Here is a 20,817-nt window from a genome sequence, read left to right on the forward strand (position 1 = left end):
TGCTATAGCCTGGCATGAGAAGCCAGAGCTGACCCCCAGCGTGTTATAGCCTGGCATGAGAAGCCAGAGCTGACCCCCAGCGTGTTATAGCCTGGCATGAGAAGCCAGAGCTGACCCCCAGCGTACTATAGCCTGGCATGAGAAGCCAGAGCTGACCCCCAGCGTGCTATAGCCTGGCATGAGAAGCCAGAGCTGACCCCCAGCGTGTTATAGCCTGGCATGAGAAGCCAGAGCTGACCCCCAGCGTGCTATAGCCTGGAATGAGAAGCCAGTTGGCAAACACTAGCGAGCATTACACAAAGAAGTGTGCTTTGTTTTGTCTCTGTTCTTTTTTCTATCCTGTCTCCCTTTCTTCCCCACTTTCTCCTGCTTTCTCTCTCTTCCAACACTCCCCCCCCTTCGTCCCTCCCACAGACACACAGACACAGAGAGAGAGAGAGAGAGAGAGAGAGAGAGAGAGAGAGAGAGAGAGAGAGAGAGAGAGAGAGAGAGAGAGAGAGAGAGAGAGAGAGAGAGAGAGAGAGAGAGAGAGAGAGAGAGAGAGAGAGAGAGAGAGAGAGAGAGAGAGAGAGAGAGAGAGAGAGAGAGAGAGAGAGAGAGAGAGAGATAATGGAACAGTCACATGTGGAGTAAGGGGATTGCCATGCTTTCACATTAGCCTGAGGGCTGTGTTTGTGTCAGAGTGGGTTGGGTAGTTTATTGATCAGTATTATGGACCTAATCATGGATTGATCATCTACAGGCATGTGAGAAAAATAGGGGAGAGCAAGAGAAACAGTTAGAGTGAGACAAAGAGGAGAAAGTGAAGTAAGAGTGAACTGTTGAAGTGGCTTTGGTCTAACAAAGGGTTAAACTAGACCATTAGACCATTCCCTCACTGGTCTACACACACACACACACACACACAAACAAACACACACACACACACACACACACACACACACACACACACACACACACACACACACACACACACACAAACACACATATTGTACACACACACACACACACACACACACATATTGTACACACACACGCACGCACGCACGCACGCACGCACGCACACATACACACACACACACACACACACACACACACACACACACACACACACACACACACACACACACACACACACACACACACACACACACACACACACACACAATGCCTCCTTTGGCCCCCGTGAAGTGAGGTCATGCTATAGTCTATAAGCTGATTTCCAGTGTAGTTGCGCAATAGATTTGTGTTATACCAGGCCAGCAGTGCATTTTAACACTACTGCTGGGTAGGATTAGCAGGAGTCATGCTGCTGGGACTATTCTGGGATTACTCCATCCTATTACTCCATCCGGATTTCCTTTTTTCATCAACCATGATAGGAGATTGTGAGAGGAGACAGCGGGAGAAAGAGATCGGGGGAATCTTGAGACAGTAGACTCACTACCCTCTGTCTCCTTATTCTCAGACAGACAGAGAGAACCGTCTGTGCATTGAATAGTGAGAGTCTGCCCTGAGAAAGAGCAAGAAGAAGGAAGGTCTACACTTGACAGGTTCAGCACACGTCCAGCTGTAAACAAATCTACACAAAAAAACATATAAAGTGTTGGTCCCATGTTTCATGAGCTGAAATCAAAGATCCCAGATATGTTCCGCACGCACAAATGTGTTTACATCCCTGTTAGTTAGCATTACTCCTTTGCCAAGATGATCCATCCACCTGACAGGTATGGCATATCAAGAAGCTGATTAAACAGCATGGTCATTACACAGGTGCACCTTGTGCTGGGGACAATAAAAAGCCAGTCTAAAATGTGCAGTTTTGTCACACAACACAATGCCACAGATGTCTCAAGTTTTGAGGGAGTGTGCAATTGGCATGCTGACTGCAGGAATGTCCACCAGAGCTGTTGCCAAATAATTTTATGTTCATTTATCTTCCATAAGCAATCTCCAACATTGTTTTAGAGAATTTGGCAATACTTCCAACCGGCCCCACAACTGCAGACCATGTTTAACCACACCAGCCCAGGACCTCCACATCCGTCTTCTTCACCTGCTGGATTGTATGAGACCAGCCACCCGGACAGCTGATGAAAGTGTGGGTTTGCACAACCAAATAATTTCTGCACAAACTGTCAGAAACCACCTCAGGAAAGCTCATCTGCGTGCTTGCCGTCCTCACCAGGGTCTTGACCTGACTGCAGTTCGGCGTCATAACCCACTTCTATGGGAAAATGCTCACCTTTGATAGCCACTGGCACGCTGGAGAAGTCTTCTCTTCACAGATGAATGCCGGTTTCAACTGTACCGGGCACATGACAAACAGCGTGTATGGCGTCATGTGGGCGAGCGGTTTGCTGATGTCAACGTTGTGAACAGAGTGCCCCAATGTGGTGGTGGGGTTATGGTATGGGCAGGCATAAATTACGTACAACGAACACAATTGCATTTTATCAATGGCAATTTGAATGGACAGAGATACTGGGACGAGATCATGAGGCCCATTGTCGTGCCATTCATCCCCCACCATCAAATCAAATCAAATCAAAGTGTATTTGTCACGTGTGCCGAATGCAACAAGTGTAGAATACAACTTGAAGCTCTCAACCTGCTCCACTACAGCCCCGTCGATGAGAATTGGGGCGTGCTCGGTCCTCCTTTTCCTGTAGTCCACATTCATCTCCTTAGTCTTGGTTACGTTGAGGGATAGGTTGTTATTCTGGCACCACCCAGCCAGGTCTTTGACTTCCTCCCTATAGACTGTCTCGTCGTGGTTGGTGATCAGGCCTACCACTGTTGTGCAGTCTACAAACTTAATGATGGTGTTGGAGTCGTGCCCGGCCATGCAGTCATGAGTGAAGAGCGAGTACAGAAGGGGACTGAGCACGCATCCCTGAGGGGCCCCTGTGTTGAGGATAAGCGTGGCGGATATGTTACCTACCCTTACCACCTGGGGGCGGCCTGTCAGGAAGTCCAGGATCCAGTGGCAGAGGGAGGTGTTTAGTCCCAGGGTCTTGAGCTTATTGATGAGCTTTGAGGGCACTATGGTGCTGAACGTTGAGCTGTAGTCAATTAATAACATTCTCACATAGGTGTTTCTCTTGTCCAGGTAGGAAAGGGCAGTGTGGAGTGCAATAGAGATTGCATCATCTGTGGATCTGTTGGGGCGGTATGCAAATTGGAGTGGGTCTAGGGTTTCTGGGATAATGGTGTTGATGTGAGCCATGACCAGCCTTTCAAAGCACTTCATGACTACAGACGTGAGTACTACGGGTCAGTAGTCATTTAGGCAGGTTACCTTAGTGTTCTTGGGAACAGGCACTATGGTGGTCTGCTTAAAACATGTTGGTATTACAGACTAGGACAGGGAGAGGTTGAAAATGTCAATGAAGACACTTACCAGTTGGTCAGGGCATGCTCACAGTACATGTCATGGTAATCCTGGTAAGCCTTGTTAATGTTGACCTGTTTAAAGGTCTTACTCACATCGGGTGCGGAGAGCGTGATCACACAGTCTTCCGGAACAGCTGGTGCTCTTATGCATGTTTCAGTGTTATTTACCTCGAAGCGAGCATAGAAGTGGTTTAGCACGTCTGGTAGGCTCGTGTCACTGGGTAGCTCTCGGCTGTCCTTCCCTTTGTAGTCTGTAATGGTTTGCAAGCCATGCCACATCTGATGAGTGTCAAAGCCGGTGTAGTACGATTCGATCTTAGTCCTGTATTGATGCGTTGCCTGGTTCTGTCACGCCCTGATCTGTTTCACCTGTCTTTGTGATTGTCTCCACCCACCTCCAGGTGTCACCTGTTTTCCCCATTAGTCCCCTGTCACGTTCCTGACCTGTTTTCTGTTGTTTTGTATGTGTTTAGTTGGTCAGGGCGTGAGTTGGGGTGGGCATTCTATGTGTTGTGTTTCTATGTTGGGTTTAATGTGTTGCCTGATATGGTTCTCAATTAGAGGCAGGTGTTTGACGTTTCCTCTGATTGAAAACCATATTAAGGTAGCCTGGTTTCACTGTTTGTTTGTGGGTGGTTGTCTTCCGTGTCTGTATGTATGTTCGTACCACACGGGACTGTAGCGTTTTGTTTGTAGTCTGTATCTGTTCATGCCTTTTTCTTGTTATTATGTAAGTTCTCTAGTTCAGGTCTGTCTACGTTCGTTTTGTTATTTTGTAATCATTTCCAAGTGTTTTTTTCGTGTTCGTGTTCCTCTTCGTCGTTTAATAAATCATTATGTTTTCAAAACCCCCTGCATTTTGGTCTGATCCCTACTCCTCCTCTTCAGACGAAGAGGAGGAGAGAAACCGTTACATCCCCGGTGTATTTATCCCTGTGTTTCCTGTCTCTCTGTGCCAGTTCGTCTTGTTTCGTCAAGTCAAACAGTGTTTTTCCTAGCTCCTATTTTTCCCAGTCTCTGTTTTTTCCTAGCCCTCCTGGTGTTGACTCTTGTCTGTCCTGACGTCATATCCACCTGCCTGACCACTCTGCCTGTTCTGACCTTGAGCCTGCCTATCCCCTGGTACTGTTTGGACTCGGACCTAATGACTGACCCCCTGCCTGTCCTGACCTCGAGCCTGCCTATCCCCTTGTACTGTTTGGACTCTGACCTGGTTTATGAACTCTTGCATGTCCCCGGCCTGCCTTTTGCTTACCCCTTTTGTTATAATAAATATCGGAGCTCAACCATCTGCCTCCTGTGTCTGCATTTGGGTCTAGCCTTGTGCCCTCATAGTTTGATGGTTCATCGGAGGGCATAGCGGAATTTCTTATAAGCTTCCGGGTTAGAGTTCCGCTCCTTGAAAGCGGCAGCTCTAGCCTTTAGCTCAGTGTGGATGTTGCCTGTAATCTTTGGCTTCTGGTTGGGGTATGTATGTACAGTCACTGTGGGGACGACATCATCGTCATATCATGTTGATAAAGCAAATGACTGATGTGGTGTACTCCTCAATGCCATCGGAGGAATGCCGGAACATATTCCAGTCTGTGCTAGCGAAACAGTCCTGTAGTTTAGCATCTGCTTCATCTGACCACATTTTTATTGATCTAGTCACTGGTGCTTCCTGCTTTCATTTGAGTTTTTAACATGCTGACAACATGATGACAAATATTTGGAGATGTGCTTTACCTTGTTTGGTGTCATTTCAGTAGTGACTCAGTTTAATTAAAATATTTGTTTTAGGGGGAAATTAAAATAATGGTGTTGAGAAGACACTGGAGAAAAACATATTTCAGGCACAGCAATCTTGTTTATTCATATTGGTGTAGTCCTATCCTTTCCGTTTTACAACATCAAGAGTGTGTGAAAGTGGAAAGGGGGCTTAAGGGATAAGCTTCCTCAGATATTCTTGGAAACCTAAGAGGGTCAGCAAAGGTTGTAAACAGCAAGTGGCCATTTTGTTGTTAATGAGACTGACTATTACATCACAGGTATAACATTTTCCACCCCATAGCCCAGACCTATATTCTATCTTCCTATAATTTTCTAGTTTTATTGATAATTTTTTGTGAGATCTTGAGGGTCATTAGAACATCACAACATAATTAAAGATGCCCTCCAGGATCTTAAACACATCAACTTTGTAAGGTATAGTATATTACGAATTGAATTTGTAACATATACCAATTGAACAGGATGTAACATATATGAAATGTTTGACTTCCTACACAATTTGATGACATGGTACAGAAAAAAAGGGGACCACTTTTGGCTCTTGAGCATCACTTCCGGCTGAAATTATACAAAAGTTAGAGAGTGCAATTTAACATTTTCTAGACATCACTGTACTTGTAGCCTAACACCCCCTCCCACACACCCCCACTTTCTACAGCCTATCATTTCCATATTTACGTCTTTCACACGAACCTCGTACCTTCATTCCTTATTTTCCGTGATGATATCATGACTCGGTAGCCCTACAGCTTGGGTTTTAGAGAGATTGAGCCATCGAGTTACAGAGCGGGGGAGAAGGCTATCCAGTCTCCCAGCTGCATGCTCTCTAATAACCAAAGCCTGGAGAAGAGAGGAGAGGGAGAGGGAGGGGGACTCAACAGGGAGGCAATGAAACGGACTCATCCGCGTAACTAGACACTACCAGTTCAGTTCGGTGGTCAGAGCATGCGAGAGCGTAGCTAGACCAACCGCATTCAGTTATAACTACAAAGGAATAGAGAGGGAGAAAATTGAAGTGTTCCAGCCTAGGGAGGCGGCGAGGATAGGAGTAAGACATAAGCTACTGGCGGCTTTCGAGCGTCACGGGCATATACACCCCGTGTCCAGAATTTACGGCCATTCTTGGCATCAGCCTATTGTACAAAATTGCGGATTTATAACTGAGTGAAGTCGGGGATAGTCATCGACAGTCCTATTCTTCACAATGAAGAAAAACAATTCAGCTAAACGGGTAAGGTTCTGAAACGATGCAAGTGATGATCACTTCACCTTCAATGTAATAACGGGTTTCCGGTTAGCTGCTATTACAAAGAATGTAACAACAAGCTACAATGTAACGAGTGTTGTATTTAATAAACACGTCAATGCTACTTGATACGTTACTGACTCGGTTACTTTGTAGCCAAGTCTCAGTCCAAACTCCAAAGTGATGCATTTGTTAGACATGCTAATTTGCTTTATTTATTCATTGTCTAACTGGAGAATGTCCCCCACTATCTTAACTTGATCAACACGATTATATTTGACAAGAGATCTAGCAATGTAGAGTTTAAAAGTGTTCTGATGAAATGCTTGTTGTGGATGCTGTGAAAGACAAACGTTTTTAGGGAGTGCTCTTTTTGTGTATAACGGAATCATTTTAAAACGAGCTTTATTTTTTGGAATGTAATTGTCTAACGTGGTCGGTGCAGCCTAACTGAGATCATAAGATGGAGACAAAAACACTAGCCCAAGAAAAACTGTGCGCGCAAGGAATGTGACAGCATCTACATGACAAAGGAAATGACAGGGGGCTGAGTCGCCTCACAAAAAGACTCTCCTCTTTTTCTTGTCTGTTCAGTCCCACTTTCGAATCTAAACGAGGTGTTCTGGCAATTTCATGTCTTGAACTGCTACTTTGTTGCTTTCGTTGAATATGCAGGGCCCGCAGGACACAAACCAGCACAACACGCAGCCAGACAAAATCGGTTGGATTCGCAAGTTCTGTGGCAAAGGGATATTTAGAGAGATCTGGAAAAATCGTTTTGTAATACTCAAAGGGGAGCAACTTTACATCTCAGAGAAAGAGGTAAGTGACGCCTCTTCATTGAACAGCTGACATTTACACACCTTGACATTTTTTGGAGCATTGAACACGTATTTTTTTTACTTTTCAAATGCAAACAGAAACAGCACATCTTAGACACACATTTTGGGGTACATTGTAATAGTCCTTGTTGAGCATCAACACTGTGAAATATAGGCTACTTTATGACATCATACGGTGGTTTATAAATGACAGTATTTCCAGTGACAACAGTAAGTATATGGAAGTGTTTAACCATGTGGTCATGTAGCAGTCTCAAGAGATACCCTAGACATGCTCTCCTCTGTTCTGGATCCACTCAGACTGGTGGACCAAATCAGCCACTCCAAAAGCTTTGTGTGTGTGTTCAGGTTCACTTAAGGCTTCACATAAATCTCTGTATCCTCCCGCCAAGCCTCATCTATCATCCCTCTGGGGCTGGTGAGCCAACGAGTTCTGTCTTTTTCTCTCTCTCTCTCTCATTCTCTCTCCCTCACCTTGTCTGTCTGTCTGTCTGTCTGTCTGTCTGTCTGTCTGTCTGTCTGTCTGTCTGTCTGTCTGTCTGTCTGTCTGTCTGTTCCCCCCCTCTCCTTCTCTCTCTCCGTCTCTCTCTCTGCTTCTCTCTCTCTCTCTCTCTCCCTGTCAGCAACAAACCTGAGCTGCAGCACACCTTCCACCTCACTGGATACCCAACATATAGATGAAAAAACTCCACTGTATGTCTGCTCTACACTATACTTCAGTTCTTTGACCTACAGTGTCTGTTATCATTGCAGTCAGACGTCAGTTAGAGTGCTTTGAATGGCTGAAGTCTGATTCATTACTCCTCTTAGTTGTTCACAGCAAAACAGCTTGACAGAAGATTAGAAAGTATCCCCATCTCAAATCTACGCTCATAGAGTGTTTATTAATAGAGGAAGTCTCCAGAGAACTCTAGCACATCGGTCTAGCCTTATGACAGAAGGACTTGTCGGAGAGATAACCCTAGATGGTAATAAGGCGCGCAGTAAGTGCCGTGGTGAGGCTCACTGAGAACAGAGAGCGTGCTCCAGGCATAGCTACGAGACAGCACAACAGCACCCGCATGGTTGTGGTGTTGCAATATTAAGGCCTTAATGAACGGTGTGGTAACCATAGTGACAGAGCCAGCCTGTGATGTGTCAGGGTGATTGCTACAGATATTAAACAGAAGCAAAAATGAGCCACATAGTCAGAGTCAATGTGGTGCTTGATACAAGGCAGAGGCCGTTTTAAACCGCTTAGCTGAGAGTTACAGGGAATTTGCTACAAGCGCACATGTACGCACGCACGCGCACAAACAAACACACACACACACACACACACACACACACTGACTGCGATCGGGCACTGACAGTTCTCTTGCTGGGCTTGCTTTAGAGTTGCAGGGTATTAGTATTCTGCCAAGCTCAGCTGAAGCTTACAGGAGGATGTGTTGGCAGCTTCTAAGGGACCACTTTAACACCTTACTCCAATAGTAAACAGAACTCCAGGGATCACAGTGGAATCTGACAGACTCTGAAGATTCCAAACTGTGATCGAATCAATCCTAACATATTCACAGCTTTGAGGGAAAGAAGCCTTTGAGAGTTGAATATCAAGGCATATGTGGCAAAGAAATGGGTTTTGGTCACTTGAAGAGGTCACCAAGCGTATCAATGTAGTGCCCTTTTCAGTCATTTGCCACAGAATGATAAATAAAACCACCCAGAGCTAAGTACCACAAAATAACTAACCCCAGGAGACAATAGCAAAGGAAAGCTTCCCTTTGGAAACCCCACCAGATAGAACATTAGCTTTTATCATTGTCAGATAAAATGGTGAATTCAGGATCATTTCCCATTGACATTCTTGAATGGAGCATGTTAAGGTGGGTGACGTCAGTGCAGCTTGTATATTCACCCACCAAGCCTTCACTTGAGTTGACTGCCATCACTTATTAAGTGTCAGCAGTCCTGAGAGAGATTTTTACGATGGAGGGAGCATGAGTCACAGGTCCAGTCTGTAATCAACCTGCAGGCCCCCTTTCCCTATACTTTTCCAAGGGTCTTTTTAGACCTGTGAGAATCTGATGGCTGTTAACAATATGCCTGGAACTCTATGCAGCCAACGGGTTGGCCAAATTCTATTCTTTCAGATCTGTAACTGATGACCCTGCGCAACAAGTAGCTTGGGTCCATATCAAGTGGCTAGCAGGTAGGTCTAAAGTCTATGGTCAACAAAGAAAGTGCCTTTCTCGACTTTCCTCAAGTGGCTTTTAGGGCCAAATGTCAACCCAGCATTATTTTTCAAGACAGTGCGGGCATGAGGTCAGGTTTCATGGAGATCTGAGAGGAAAGGCCTCCCCGTAGTTGGGACAGCTGTGAGGAGCGAGCTCTGGCAAGTGGGAGAGCACCGATTTCACCTCGCTGACCAACCTGTTCCAGCCTGACGTCTGTCATGTTCTGATTCAGTCTCTGTCCACTTTCGCTATGATGTCTGGTGTGTTTCACTACACTTTTTACATACCTAACCACATTCCCAGTTCCCAATTCACTATGATGCTTATACTGTCCTCAACCAAAGAGACAACTAAGTTAGACTGGCAGATTTGAGCCATGGACATATTGACTGAATTAGTTCCTTCTTCTGAGTGTTGTTCTTTGCCCAAATAAGGAAGATGTTTCTTCCCTGTGGGGTATTTTGAAACAGTCTTTTTCTCTCTTCTGCTTTGTGTGTTAGAGGGTTATTGGTCAGAGCACCAAACAGTACTTCCTCTCAGAAACTGACCACATAGCCTTCTTCAAATGACTCGTCAAGACTTGGAGGGATTTTAAGAGCACTTGTGCAAAAGACAATCCCCTAGGTAACACCAGCACACAACAAGAAACTTTAGTCCATGAAGTTTACCAAATCAAATGTTATTTGTCACATCGAATACAACTGCGAAATGCTTACTTACGAGACAAAAATTCAAAGTTTTCAAAAAGTAAGTAAGAAAAATGTGCAAAATAACTAAATGAAAAAGAGTACCAGAAGAAAAGAACAATAAAGTGTCTATATAGAAAGGGGTAGCGGTACTGAGTCAATGTGCAGGGGTACGGGTTAGTCAATGTGCAGGGGTACGGGTTAGTCAATGTGCAGGGGTACGGGTTAGTCAATGTGCAGGGGTACGGGTTAGTCAATGTGCAGGGGTACGGGTTAGTCAATGTGCAGGGGTACGGGTTAGTCAATGTGCAGGGGTACGGGTTAGTCAATGTGCAGGGGTACGGGTTAGTCAATGTGCAGGGGTACGGGTTAGTCAATGTGCAGGGGTAAGGGTTAGTCAATGTGCAGGGGTACGGGTTAGTCAATGTGCAGGGGTACGGGTTAGTCAATGTGCAGGGGTACGGGTTAGTCAATGTGCAGGGGTACGGGTTAGTCAATGTGCAGGGGTACGGGTTAGTCAATGTGCAGGGGTACGGGTTAGTCAATGTGCAGGGGTACGGGTTAGTCAATGTGCAGGGGTACGGGTTAGTCAATGTGCAGGGGTACGGGTTAGTCAATGTGCAGGGGTACGGGTTAGTCAATGTGCAGGGGTACGGGTTAGTCAATGTGCAGGGGTACGGGTTAGTCAATGTGCAGGGGTACGGGTTAGTCAATGTGCAGGGGTACGGGTTAGTCAAGGTCATTCAGGTAATATGTTCATGTAGGTAGGAGTAAAGTGACTGTGCATAGATAATAAACAGAGAGTAACAGCAGTGTATATGAAGAGTGTGTAGGAATGTGAATGTATGTGTATGTGTGTGGCGTCAATATGCATGTGTGTATGTGTTTTTTGTGTGTGTGTGTCCATATGTGTGTGTGTTGGTGTGTCAGTGTAGTATGTGTGAGTGTGTGGTTAGAGTCCAGTGAGTGTACACGGAGCCTGTGCAAAAGAGTCAGTGTAAAACATGTGAATAAACAATAATAAAATAAGACGGTCAATGTAAATAGTCCGGGTAGCCATTTTATTAACTGTTCAGCAGTCTTATGGCTTGGGGGTAGAAGCTGTTTAGAAGCCTCTTAGACCTAGACTCAGCGCTCCGGTACCGCTTGCCGTGCGGTAGCGGAGAGAACAGTCTATGACTTGGGTGGCCGGGGACTTTGACCATTTTTAGGGCCTTCCTCTGTCACCGCCTAGTATAGAGGTCCTGGATGGCAGGGAGCTTTGCCCCGATGATGTACTGGGCCTTACGCACTACCCTCTTTAGTGCCTTGCGGTCGGATGCAGAGCAGTTGCCATACCAGGCAGCGATGGATGCTCTTGATGGTGCAGCTGTAGAACTTTTTGAGGATCTGAGCTCCCATGCCAAATCTTTTCAGCCTCCTGAGATGGAATAGGCGTTGTCGCGTCCTCTTCACGACAGTGTTGGTGTGTTTGGACCATGATAGGTCCTTAGCAATGTTCCCTCTAAGCTGCGCGCGGGTGTGCAGCTCCCCTGGGACTGCTGCGTAGAAGAAATATCAGCCTGCGCAGAGAAGCGTAAAATTTAACTTCACTCAACTTTCTAGAGATAACACTATCATCGTTTCCCTTTACTGTGGGAATTGTGATCGAATCAACGCAATATTAGCCACTTTCAATGCAACATACAGAAACAAAATTAACAATGCAAGACTTAGTATGCAAAACTAACTATGCAAGAGATTTTGTTGTAGGCAGAACGCATCAGAGTAGGATTCTATTGCATTGACAAGGACTCAGGCCCGTACTCTACACACACCGGTGCCCCTAAACCAATCAGAGCTGCAGTTGGCCTATATGCAAATAGATCAATCCATATAAGGATCTGTGCCAGTCACATTGAACTGGACTGTTTTTACAGCATGAGCGGTCATCAGTAGATGAGCTTGTTTTGAGATCAAAGCGAGAGCTACATCTACCGACGTGTGCACATTTGGACATTTATTCATATCCTTTGCTAGTTAGTGAGTTAATAGTCCAGTTTTAGAAAATTTGTAGTCATCAATGGGGGGAGTGATTGCTTCATATAAAAGCACAAAAGGTTTGCATTTTGAAAATCTAGTCAGGTAAGGAGCTTTTTTTGTCTTAAAGGGGCAGTGTTGTGGCCAATAGGCAGAGGGTAGCATAATTTGTCTGATTCTCTGTAATAATGGTATGGGAATAATAATGCATTTTATTTTGTAAAGTGGTTTCTTGCATCAAAAAACACAACAGCATTTTCAGTTACCTCCTTTGTCTGAAGGATAAACAGGTTAATGTCAAGCCCTGCATGTTTTTTTCAAAAGTCATGGAATGTAGGCCTATGTTGAACACCACACATTGGCTGAACGATAGAACAGCTATTTCCATGTTCAAATGTAATGGGATGCATTTTCCCCCTTGTTTCTGATGGTAGGCCACTCTGGTAGGCCTACATTATGATCAAATAGCTACAGTAGACTACTTGGCCACTGTTAAAACTAACTTAAAGCGGGTAACATTGGAACATTGATCCTTAGTGATGTGGACACCAAGAAGCTCTCGACCTGCTCCACTAGTGCCCTGTCAATGTGAATGGGGGTATGCTCGGCCCTCGTTTTCCTCTTTGTCTTGCTCACGTTGAGGGAGAGGTTGTTGTCCTGGCACCACTCTGCCAGGTCTCTGACCTCCTCACTATCGGCTGTTTCATTGTCGTCGGTGATCAGGCCTACCACCCTTGTGTCAACGGCAAACGTAATGATGGTGTTGGAGTCGTGCGTGGCCACAGTCTTGGGAGGGTCAGCGTGGCGGATGGTGTTGAGGGTCAGCATGGCGGATGGTGTTGAGGGTCAGCGTGGCGGATGGTGTTGAGGGTCAGCGTGGCGGATGGTGTTGAGGGTCAGCGTGGCGGATGGTGTTGAGGGTCAGCGTGGCGGATGGTGTTGAGGGTCAGCGTGGGGGATGGTGTTGAGGGTCAGCGTGGCGGATGGTGTTGAGGGTCAGCGTGGCGGATGGTGTTGAGGGTCAGCATGGCGGATGGTGTTGAGGGTCAGCGTGGCGGATGGTGTTGAGGGTCAGCATGGCGGATGTGGTGTTGAGGGTCAGCGTGGCGGATGGTGTTGAGGGTCAGCGTGGTGGATGGTGTTGAGGGTCAGCGTGGCGGATGGTGTTGAGGGTCAGCATGGCGGATGTGGTGTTGAGGGTCAGCGTGGCGGATGGTGTTGAGGGTCAGCGTGGCGGATGGTGTTGAGGGTCAGCGTGGCGGATGGTGTTGAGGGTCAGCGTGGCGGATGGTGTTGAGGGTCAGCGTGGCGGATGGTGTTGAGGGTCAGCGTGGCGGATGGTGTTGAGGGTCAGCGTGGCGGATGGTGTTGAGGGTCAGCGTGGCGGATGGTGTTGAGGGTCAGCGTGGCGAATGGTGTTGAGGGTCAGCGTGGCGGATGGTGTTGAGGGTCAGCGTGGCGAATGGTGTTGAGGGTCAGCGTGGCGGATGGTGTTGAGGGTCAGCATGGCGGATGGTGTTGAGGGTCAGCATGGCGGATGGTGTTGAGGGTCAGCGTGGCGGATGGTGTTGAGGGTCAGCGTGGCGAATGGTGTTGAGGGTCAGCGTGGCGGATGTGATGTTGAGGGTCAGCGTGGCGGATGTGATGTTGAGGGTCAGCATGGCGGATGTGATGTTGAGGGTCAGCGTGGCGGATGTGATGTTGAGGGTCAGCGTGGCGGATGTGATGTTGAGGGTCAGCGTGGCGGATGTGATGTTGAGGGTCAGCGTGGCGGATGGTGTTGAGGGTCAGCGTGGCGAATGGTGTTGCGGGTCAGCGTGGCGGATGGTGTTGAGGGTCAGCGTGGCGGATGGTGTTGAGGGTCAGCGTGGCGGATGGTGTTGAGGGTCAGCGTGGCGAATGGTGTTGCGGGTCAGCGTGGCGAATGGTGTTGAGGGTCAGCGTGGCGTATGGTGTTGAGGGTCAGCGTGGCGAATGGTGTTGCGGGTCAGCGTGGCGGATGGTGTTGCGGGTCAGCGTGGCGGATGTGGTGTTGAGGGTCAGCATGGCGGATGTGATGTTGAGGGTCAGCATGGCGGATGGTGTTGAGGGTCAGCATGGCGGATGTGGTGTTGAGGGTCAGCGTGGCGGATGGTGTTGAGGGTCAGCGTGGCGGATGGTGTTGAGGGTCAGCGTGGCGGATGTGGTGTTGCCTTCCCTCACCATCTGGGGGCAGCCCATCAGGAAGTCCAGGATCCAGTTGCAGAGGGAGGTGTTCAGTCATTATCATTCCTCTGTTATCTCAATACTGGAATACCCCGTAGACATGAATTCACTGGGTCTTAGTTCCTTTGGCTTGATGAGGTCTTATTCTATTGGGTTGATGAGGTCTTATTCTATTGGGTTGATGAGGTCTTAGTCCATTGGGTTGCACACAAACCTCTTTTGTTTGATTTGTGAGTTATCAAGTCATGCCTGGCAGTGTGCTTTCACTTAAGCCGATAACCTCATTGCCCAGTGAGTTTCTGAAACGCTCTGCACATGATTTGCTATCTTGAAGTGGAGCATGTGCTACAGGCTCCGATCCAGTTTGTCTTCTCAACACTGCTAAGCACTAGATCCATTTTGAGACTGTTTTCAGCCCACAGCCCACACTATACTTTCTGCTTCCTCATTGGTATCATCATACTTCCTAACTAAAGGCTGCAGTGTTTATTTGCACTAGTTTCTCTTCCTGGACCTGTTCTTATTGAGTCAGTCAAGGGGATGGTATGAGGGAAAGCAGTGTGAGAAAGATCATCTGTTTGAATTTTAGATGAGCCTGATCAGTCCCGGAACGGGTGGATTTCACTTCACAACCACAGCTTTTCTTCAATGAAACCATTCTAGCAACCTGCTCAGTGATTCATTCAGTGTTGAGGCACATAAAGATTTAGCTCCTTACATTTGAATTAAAACATAGGGTTACCGCAAGCAGTCCGTTAGCCTTGGCTTTGTCCTGAAGGGGAGGAGATGTTTTCTGTTTGTCTAAAGGGAATGATGCCATGGAGGAAGGGAGGGAGGGACGAAGGGGGGAGAGAGTTGGAAGAGAGAGAAAGCAGGAGAAAGTGGGGAAGAAAGGGAGACAGGATAGAAAAAAGAACAGAGACAGAACAAAGCAAACTTCTTTTTGAAATGCACTTTTTTTTGTCATGCTCGCTAGTGTTTGCCAACTGGCTTCTCATGCCAGGCTATAGCACGCTGGGGGTCAGCGCCAGGAAAGTGTGTCATTGGGAGTGGGCCTTTTAGTGTTATAGCATAGCAATGACACAAACAACATGCACACAAACACACAGCGCAAACCATGCAAGTGTCTTTGTCATACTAGAGAGTAAAACCATGCAAGTGTCTTTGTCATGTTAGGGAGTAAAACCAACAATGTTTATTGACGTCTGTTTGTCTTCTTCTCCATTTCTCTCTCTCTCTGTCTTTGATTGGACAGAGGTAATTCAATCTGGATGATTGTTTAATCCCCAGACCTCACTCTCTCTCTCACACTCTCTCTCTCTCTCTCTTTCTCTCTTTCTCTCTGCTTTCTCTCTCTATCTCTGCTCTCTCTCTCTGCTCTCTCTATCTCTGCTCTCTCTCTCTGCTCTTTCTATCTCTGCTCTCTCTCTCTCTCTGCTCTCCCTATCTCTGCTCTCTCTGCTCTCTCTGCTCTCTCTATCTCTGCTTTCTCTCTGCTATCTCTCTATCCCTGCTCTCTCTATCTCTGCTCTCTCTCTGCTATCTCTCTATCCCTGCTCTCTCTCTCTGCACTCTCTCTCTGTCTATCTCTACCTCCCTTCCCTCTCTATCTACTTCTACCACCTCTACCTCCCTTCCCCCTCTGTCTACCTCTACCTCCCTTCCCTCTCTGTCTACCTCTACCTCCCTTCCCTCTCTGTCTACCTCTACCTCCCTTCCCTCTCTGTCTACCTCTACCTCCCTTCCCTCTCTGTCTACCTCTACCTCCCTTCCCTCTCTGTCTACCTCTACCTCCCTTCCCTCTCTGTCTACCTCTACCTCCCTTCCCTCTCTGTCTACCTCTACCTCCCTTCCCTCTCTGTCTACCTCTACCTCCCTTCCCTCTCTGTCTACCTCTACCACCTCTACCTCCCTTCCCTCTCTGTCTACCTCTACCTCCCTTCCCTCTCTGTCTACCTCTACCTCCCCTCTCTCTCCCTCTGTGTTCTGAATGGGAGTGGTGGGTCTGTGCTAGTGAGCCTCCAGCTGCCTATCAGGAGGGTGAGGGGAGTAGTGGGTTAGATGAGGATGGGCTGCTAGTTTCCATGCCAACCTATAGAAGTCTCCAAAGCCTGGCACGGGGCAGACCATAAGTCCTCATCCTCCCTCCGGAAAGATGCCATGCTGAATGTAATCATGGGCTGGACTCAAGGTGTGACTGAGATGAACAGAAACCACTCTGTGTCTGGTAATAATAACAGTTTGGTGGGGGCTTGTATGTGTCCTATTATATGCGTGTGTCCTATTATATGTGTGTGTCCTTGTATGTGTCCTATTATACGTGTGTGTCCTATTATACGTGTGTGTCCTATTATATGTGTGTGTCCTTGTATGTGTCCTATTATACGTGTGTGTCCTATTATACGTGTGTGTCCTATTATATGTGTGTGTCCTTGTATGTGTCCTATTATGTACAAGTGGGTATTATATACCTGTGGGAATTGGAAGTGTATTTTTTACATATCCCACCTCCCCTGAGACACCCTCGGTGAGTGGGGTCACGGCCAGGGTCAGCCATTATCAACGGTGACCTTTAGAGCAATTAGGGTTAAGTGCCTTGCTTAAGGGAACATCAGCAGATTTTTCACCTCATCAGCTCAGGGATTCAAACCCGGGACTTTTCTTACTGCCCCAACGCTATAATCGCTAGGCTGCCTGCCGCCCAGATGCATCTGTTATGGTTGTGCTGCTTGTGCATTGTGCATTTTGGACTCACCCCTTGTTACAAAGATGCAGAGTTGTTGAATCCAGCAGACTGTTTAGGGGACTGGTATTGAGTCAAGGATGAACCCAAATGAGGAGCCTTCCATTTTAAAAGTGGATATCAAAGGCTAGTTTATAGTGACACCTCAATGCCTAGGTGTTCCACATGTTCTAGAAGACAGGGTGGAGGGGGGCATGACTCATTAATGCACTGGTCCAAACTGCCTGATTCCAGTGCTGCTGTACTTTTAGCGTTTGCATCAGGGCCATTAAACTCTGGCAGGGAGGATAATGATGGATTCAACAGGCTGTAAACGCTCAGTACTCTTTTTCTCATTTTAATGTATTTAGATCACACTCCAGCCTTGCCAGAAATGCTATGTTAACTCAAATGTTATCCACTGACTGGGGGAGTTGTGGTAGGAGCAAGGTAACAAGACAAAATGATCTTTAAATGAAAAAGGGGTTTTGGGGGGTTGGAATATGGAGAAGAGTTTGAAGGTACCTGCCTAGATGGGACACACCTCACCTATACACTCAGAATGTTGTTGTCAATATCAAAACAGGGTTGGATGGGAGATGAATAGTTGTAGCTCAGAATGTTTTGCTGCAGAAACGGTAATGATATAAAGTAGGCCAGAGTAAGAGGCAGGTCCCGTGTGGCTCAGTTGGTAGAGCATGGCGCTTGCAACGCCAGGGTTGTGGGTTCAATTCCCACGGGGGGACCAGGGTTCAATTCCCACGGGGGGACCAGGATGAATATGTATGAACTTTCCAATTTGTAAGTTGCTCTGGATAAGAGCGTCTGCTAAATGACTTAAATGTAAATGTAAGAGCAGTGTTTCCCACACCATTACTGAGGCGGGCCTCCGTTGCTTCCAACACAACAGGCTACTGCAGTAGGTAATGGATAAGCATGGCCAGAGTAAAAGCGGTGTTTCCCACACCGTTACTGAGGCGGGCCTCCGTTGCTTCCAACACAACAGGCTGCTGCAGTAGGTAATGGATAAGCATGGCCAGAGTAAAAGCGAAACAGAAAAAAGCTTGTAAAGTGAATTTCACTTTTGGATTGATGGGAAGTGTGGGTGATGAGAAAGGATTGGAGCAGGTCTGATTAGAGGCCCAGCATTTGATGCTATCAGAATGATCTCACACGTACAGTAGAAATAATTCAGAAGATGCTATGACTCCCTGTCAGCTGCGTCTGACTCATCCCTGTAATGGGATCCTGTTAGGCCCTGCAGGTCCTCCTATTGAACAGCACCACTTATACTCCCTCTATGGAAAAGCATTTTACTATACAGCAGTGAAACAATGGAACCAACCCAAGTGTTTACCAGCGTTGCCATTAGCCAATTGTTTCCTCATGCATGTCAGTGTATGACCAGATTTATCACAATGGTACCTCATTGCTCCTGTGTCAAAGGTCAGTAAACAGTGTGTTGCTGTGTGGGTTATAAGGGTTGCGTTTGGAGAGTACCATCATTACCTGCTATTGTAATCTCCAACTCAGCTTAGCCAAAAAGGAGCTGGTGCGTTCCACTGAATTTGCTCTCTAAATTTGACACAAGTTATTTGCATGGCTTGGTTCAGACAGGCTTCACACTTTGAATGAACAAAATAAATAAAAACGTGTTAACGTCTAGTTGTAGAACCACGTCAACGGCACCCTATGTGTCCATTCCACTTCCTCATGGTGAGACTACGGGACCAAATCTCACATCACTATTTGCATTAAGACTCATAATTAGGGTTACAGTCACAGGGTCAGGTTCTCACCACGATCAGTAGCCTAATCTACTACTCACTCCCCTCCTGTGTTAGTAGCACCCAACTGAAATAAAGGTTGAGGTGATTTAGGAATTGTAAACAATTCATTCAATACTGTCAGAGAGTGTTTTTGGCTTTTGACACCATATCATTTGAATCTTCATCACCCTGTCTGTGGCTGTAACTGTCACTAACCGGCTGAGTTCTCCTGAGACCTACACGACTGAAGTGACAAGGCAGTGTTATGTGGGGAGACCAAGATTCTCTACCACCTAGTAGAATGCACTCAACCACTGTTTTTTAAAGGAAGTAGTACAAGAGTCAACCGTAGAGACAAGGGCTTGTTATGTCTGTCTACATATGAGAATACACTACCTCTATTTTTGTGAATGTGTTACCTCTACCTGTTGCTACAAGTTGGTGTCACTTGGCTGTGGCGTGCCACTGACAATTAGCTACTTCTATTATGTTTTAAAGATGTGAAGGGACTGGACAGGTGAAGATATATAAAGATGGTTCCACCAAGCATCTCAATAGGCTCAGGGGAGTTTTCCTTCTATTGCTTTTACCCATTACCTTCATCTCTGCAAACACTGATGTGATGGGGTCGACGAGGCTAGTGGCTGTTTTCAGTCCAGGCATGGCTCCAGGAACCTCACCTGGTATGAGCACCGTGTCTGAGAAGCCATCACTCAGTTGATCCACACAGATGGAGAGGGGCTGTGACTCACATGAACACGGTGACTCATACTGCTGATGTAGGACGACATTTGGATCGTGCTGGCACAATTCTCAGTGTGATTTATATAGACATACTGTATATTAGAAACTGAGGTGTTGGGAGTTATTAACACTTGAACATTATGCAAGTGTGTTGAAAATTCCCTTCATTTTTTAAGGCAGAATTAGTTTTGTTCCTAACACAGTGAATACAGAACGCCACACAACATGGACAGAGAGCTTAAAAGCAATTTGTTGTTGTCTTCATTCCTTTAGTTTGTCCTCAACTCAGTAAGAGCTGGGAGTGGGCATTGGTCAATACCCTAACCTGACAAAGGAGAAAGAGAGAGAGAGTGAGGGAGATCAACAGAGACGGAAGTCAGCCTCGTGGGTTCTATACTGCTTTTCCTTTTCAAGCACTGAGGAAAGTAATCTGTCATGCTGTTCGTTTCTCCGTGCTCACGTGGCGTCTCATTCCATTCTGCCTCTGGATCAAGGCACTTCTCCAAACATTAGATTTTTTTTCTGGAGCAGCTGTGTTTTTCTCTTCAAAAGCACAGTTAACGGTTGGCTCTCCCGCCCCCTGCCTCCCTCCCTGTCCTCACCTGTTCCCCTGTCCAACAAGAGCCAGAGACCGCTGCCAAGTCGTGGCTATGGGAGCATGGGAGGGGGTACAGGGGGTGTTACTGAGGCTATTTCTGTAGCTTTGATATCACCAGTGCATGTTGCCATGCTCCCATCCCTCCCACCTCACTGATAGCCGCCCAACGCTACTCCATGCAACTTTAATGAGATGGGCCCATACTGTATACCTTCCCTGGGTGATCTGATCTTTCTGGAGAAGAGAGATTGAGAGTATGTGGATTCACGTTTTAGTGCCTGAATGTCTCATCATTTATTCATGTAGTAGTTAGAGATGCTCGCTGAATCTGGTGGGCATCTTGATCTGTACAGATGTGGCTGAAACTTTTTGGATGCTCTAGAGCAGTGGTTCCCAAACTTTTTATAGTCCCATACCCCTTCAAACGTTCAACCTCCAGCTGCGTACCCCCTCTAGCACCAGGGTCAGCTGCGTACCCCCTCTAGCACCAGGGTCAGCACACTCTCAAATGTTGTTTATTGCCATCATTGTAACCCTGCCACACACACACACACTATACAATACATTTATTAAACAAAGAATGAGTTTTTGTCACAACCTG

General features: G+C 46.7%; 1 protein-coding gene across 1 annotated transcript in view; it reads left to right on the forward strand.

The window, feature by feature from the left end:
- Positions 1 to 5,851: 5,851 nt before the first annotated feature.
- Positions 5,852 to 20,817, forward strand: part of LOC129846022 (pleckstrin homology domain-containing family O member 1-like) — a 46,417-nt gene continuing 31,451 nt past the window's right edge. The window contains exons 1-2 of the mRNA XM_055914029.1: positions 5,852 to 6,400; positions 7,091 to 7,237. Of these exons, the coding sequence (XP_055770004.1) occupies positions 6,374 to 6,400; positions 7,091 to 7,237 (174 nt within the window). The 5' untranslated portion in view covers positions 5,852 to 6,373. The remainder of the gene's footprint in view (positions 6,401 to 7,090; positions 7,238 to 20,817) is intronic.

The sequence above is a fragment of the Salvelinus fontinalis genome, unplaced genomic scaffold (genome assembly GCF_029448725.1).
Source record: "Salvelinus fontinalis isolate EN_2023a unplaced genomic scaffold, ASM2944872v1 scaffold_0431, whole genome shotgun sequence".
Classification (NCBI taxonomy): domain Eukaryota; kingdom Metazoa; phylum Chordata; class Actinopteri; order Salmoniformes; family Salmonidae; genus Salvelinus; species Salvelinus fontinalis.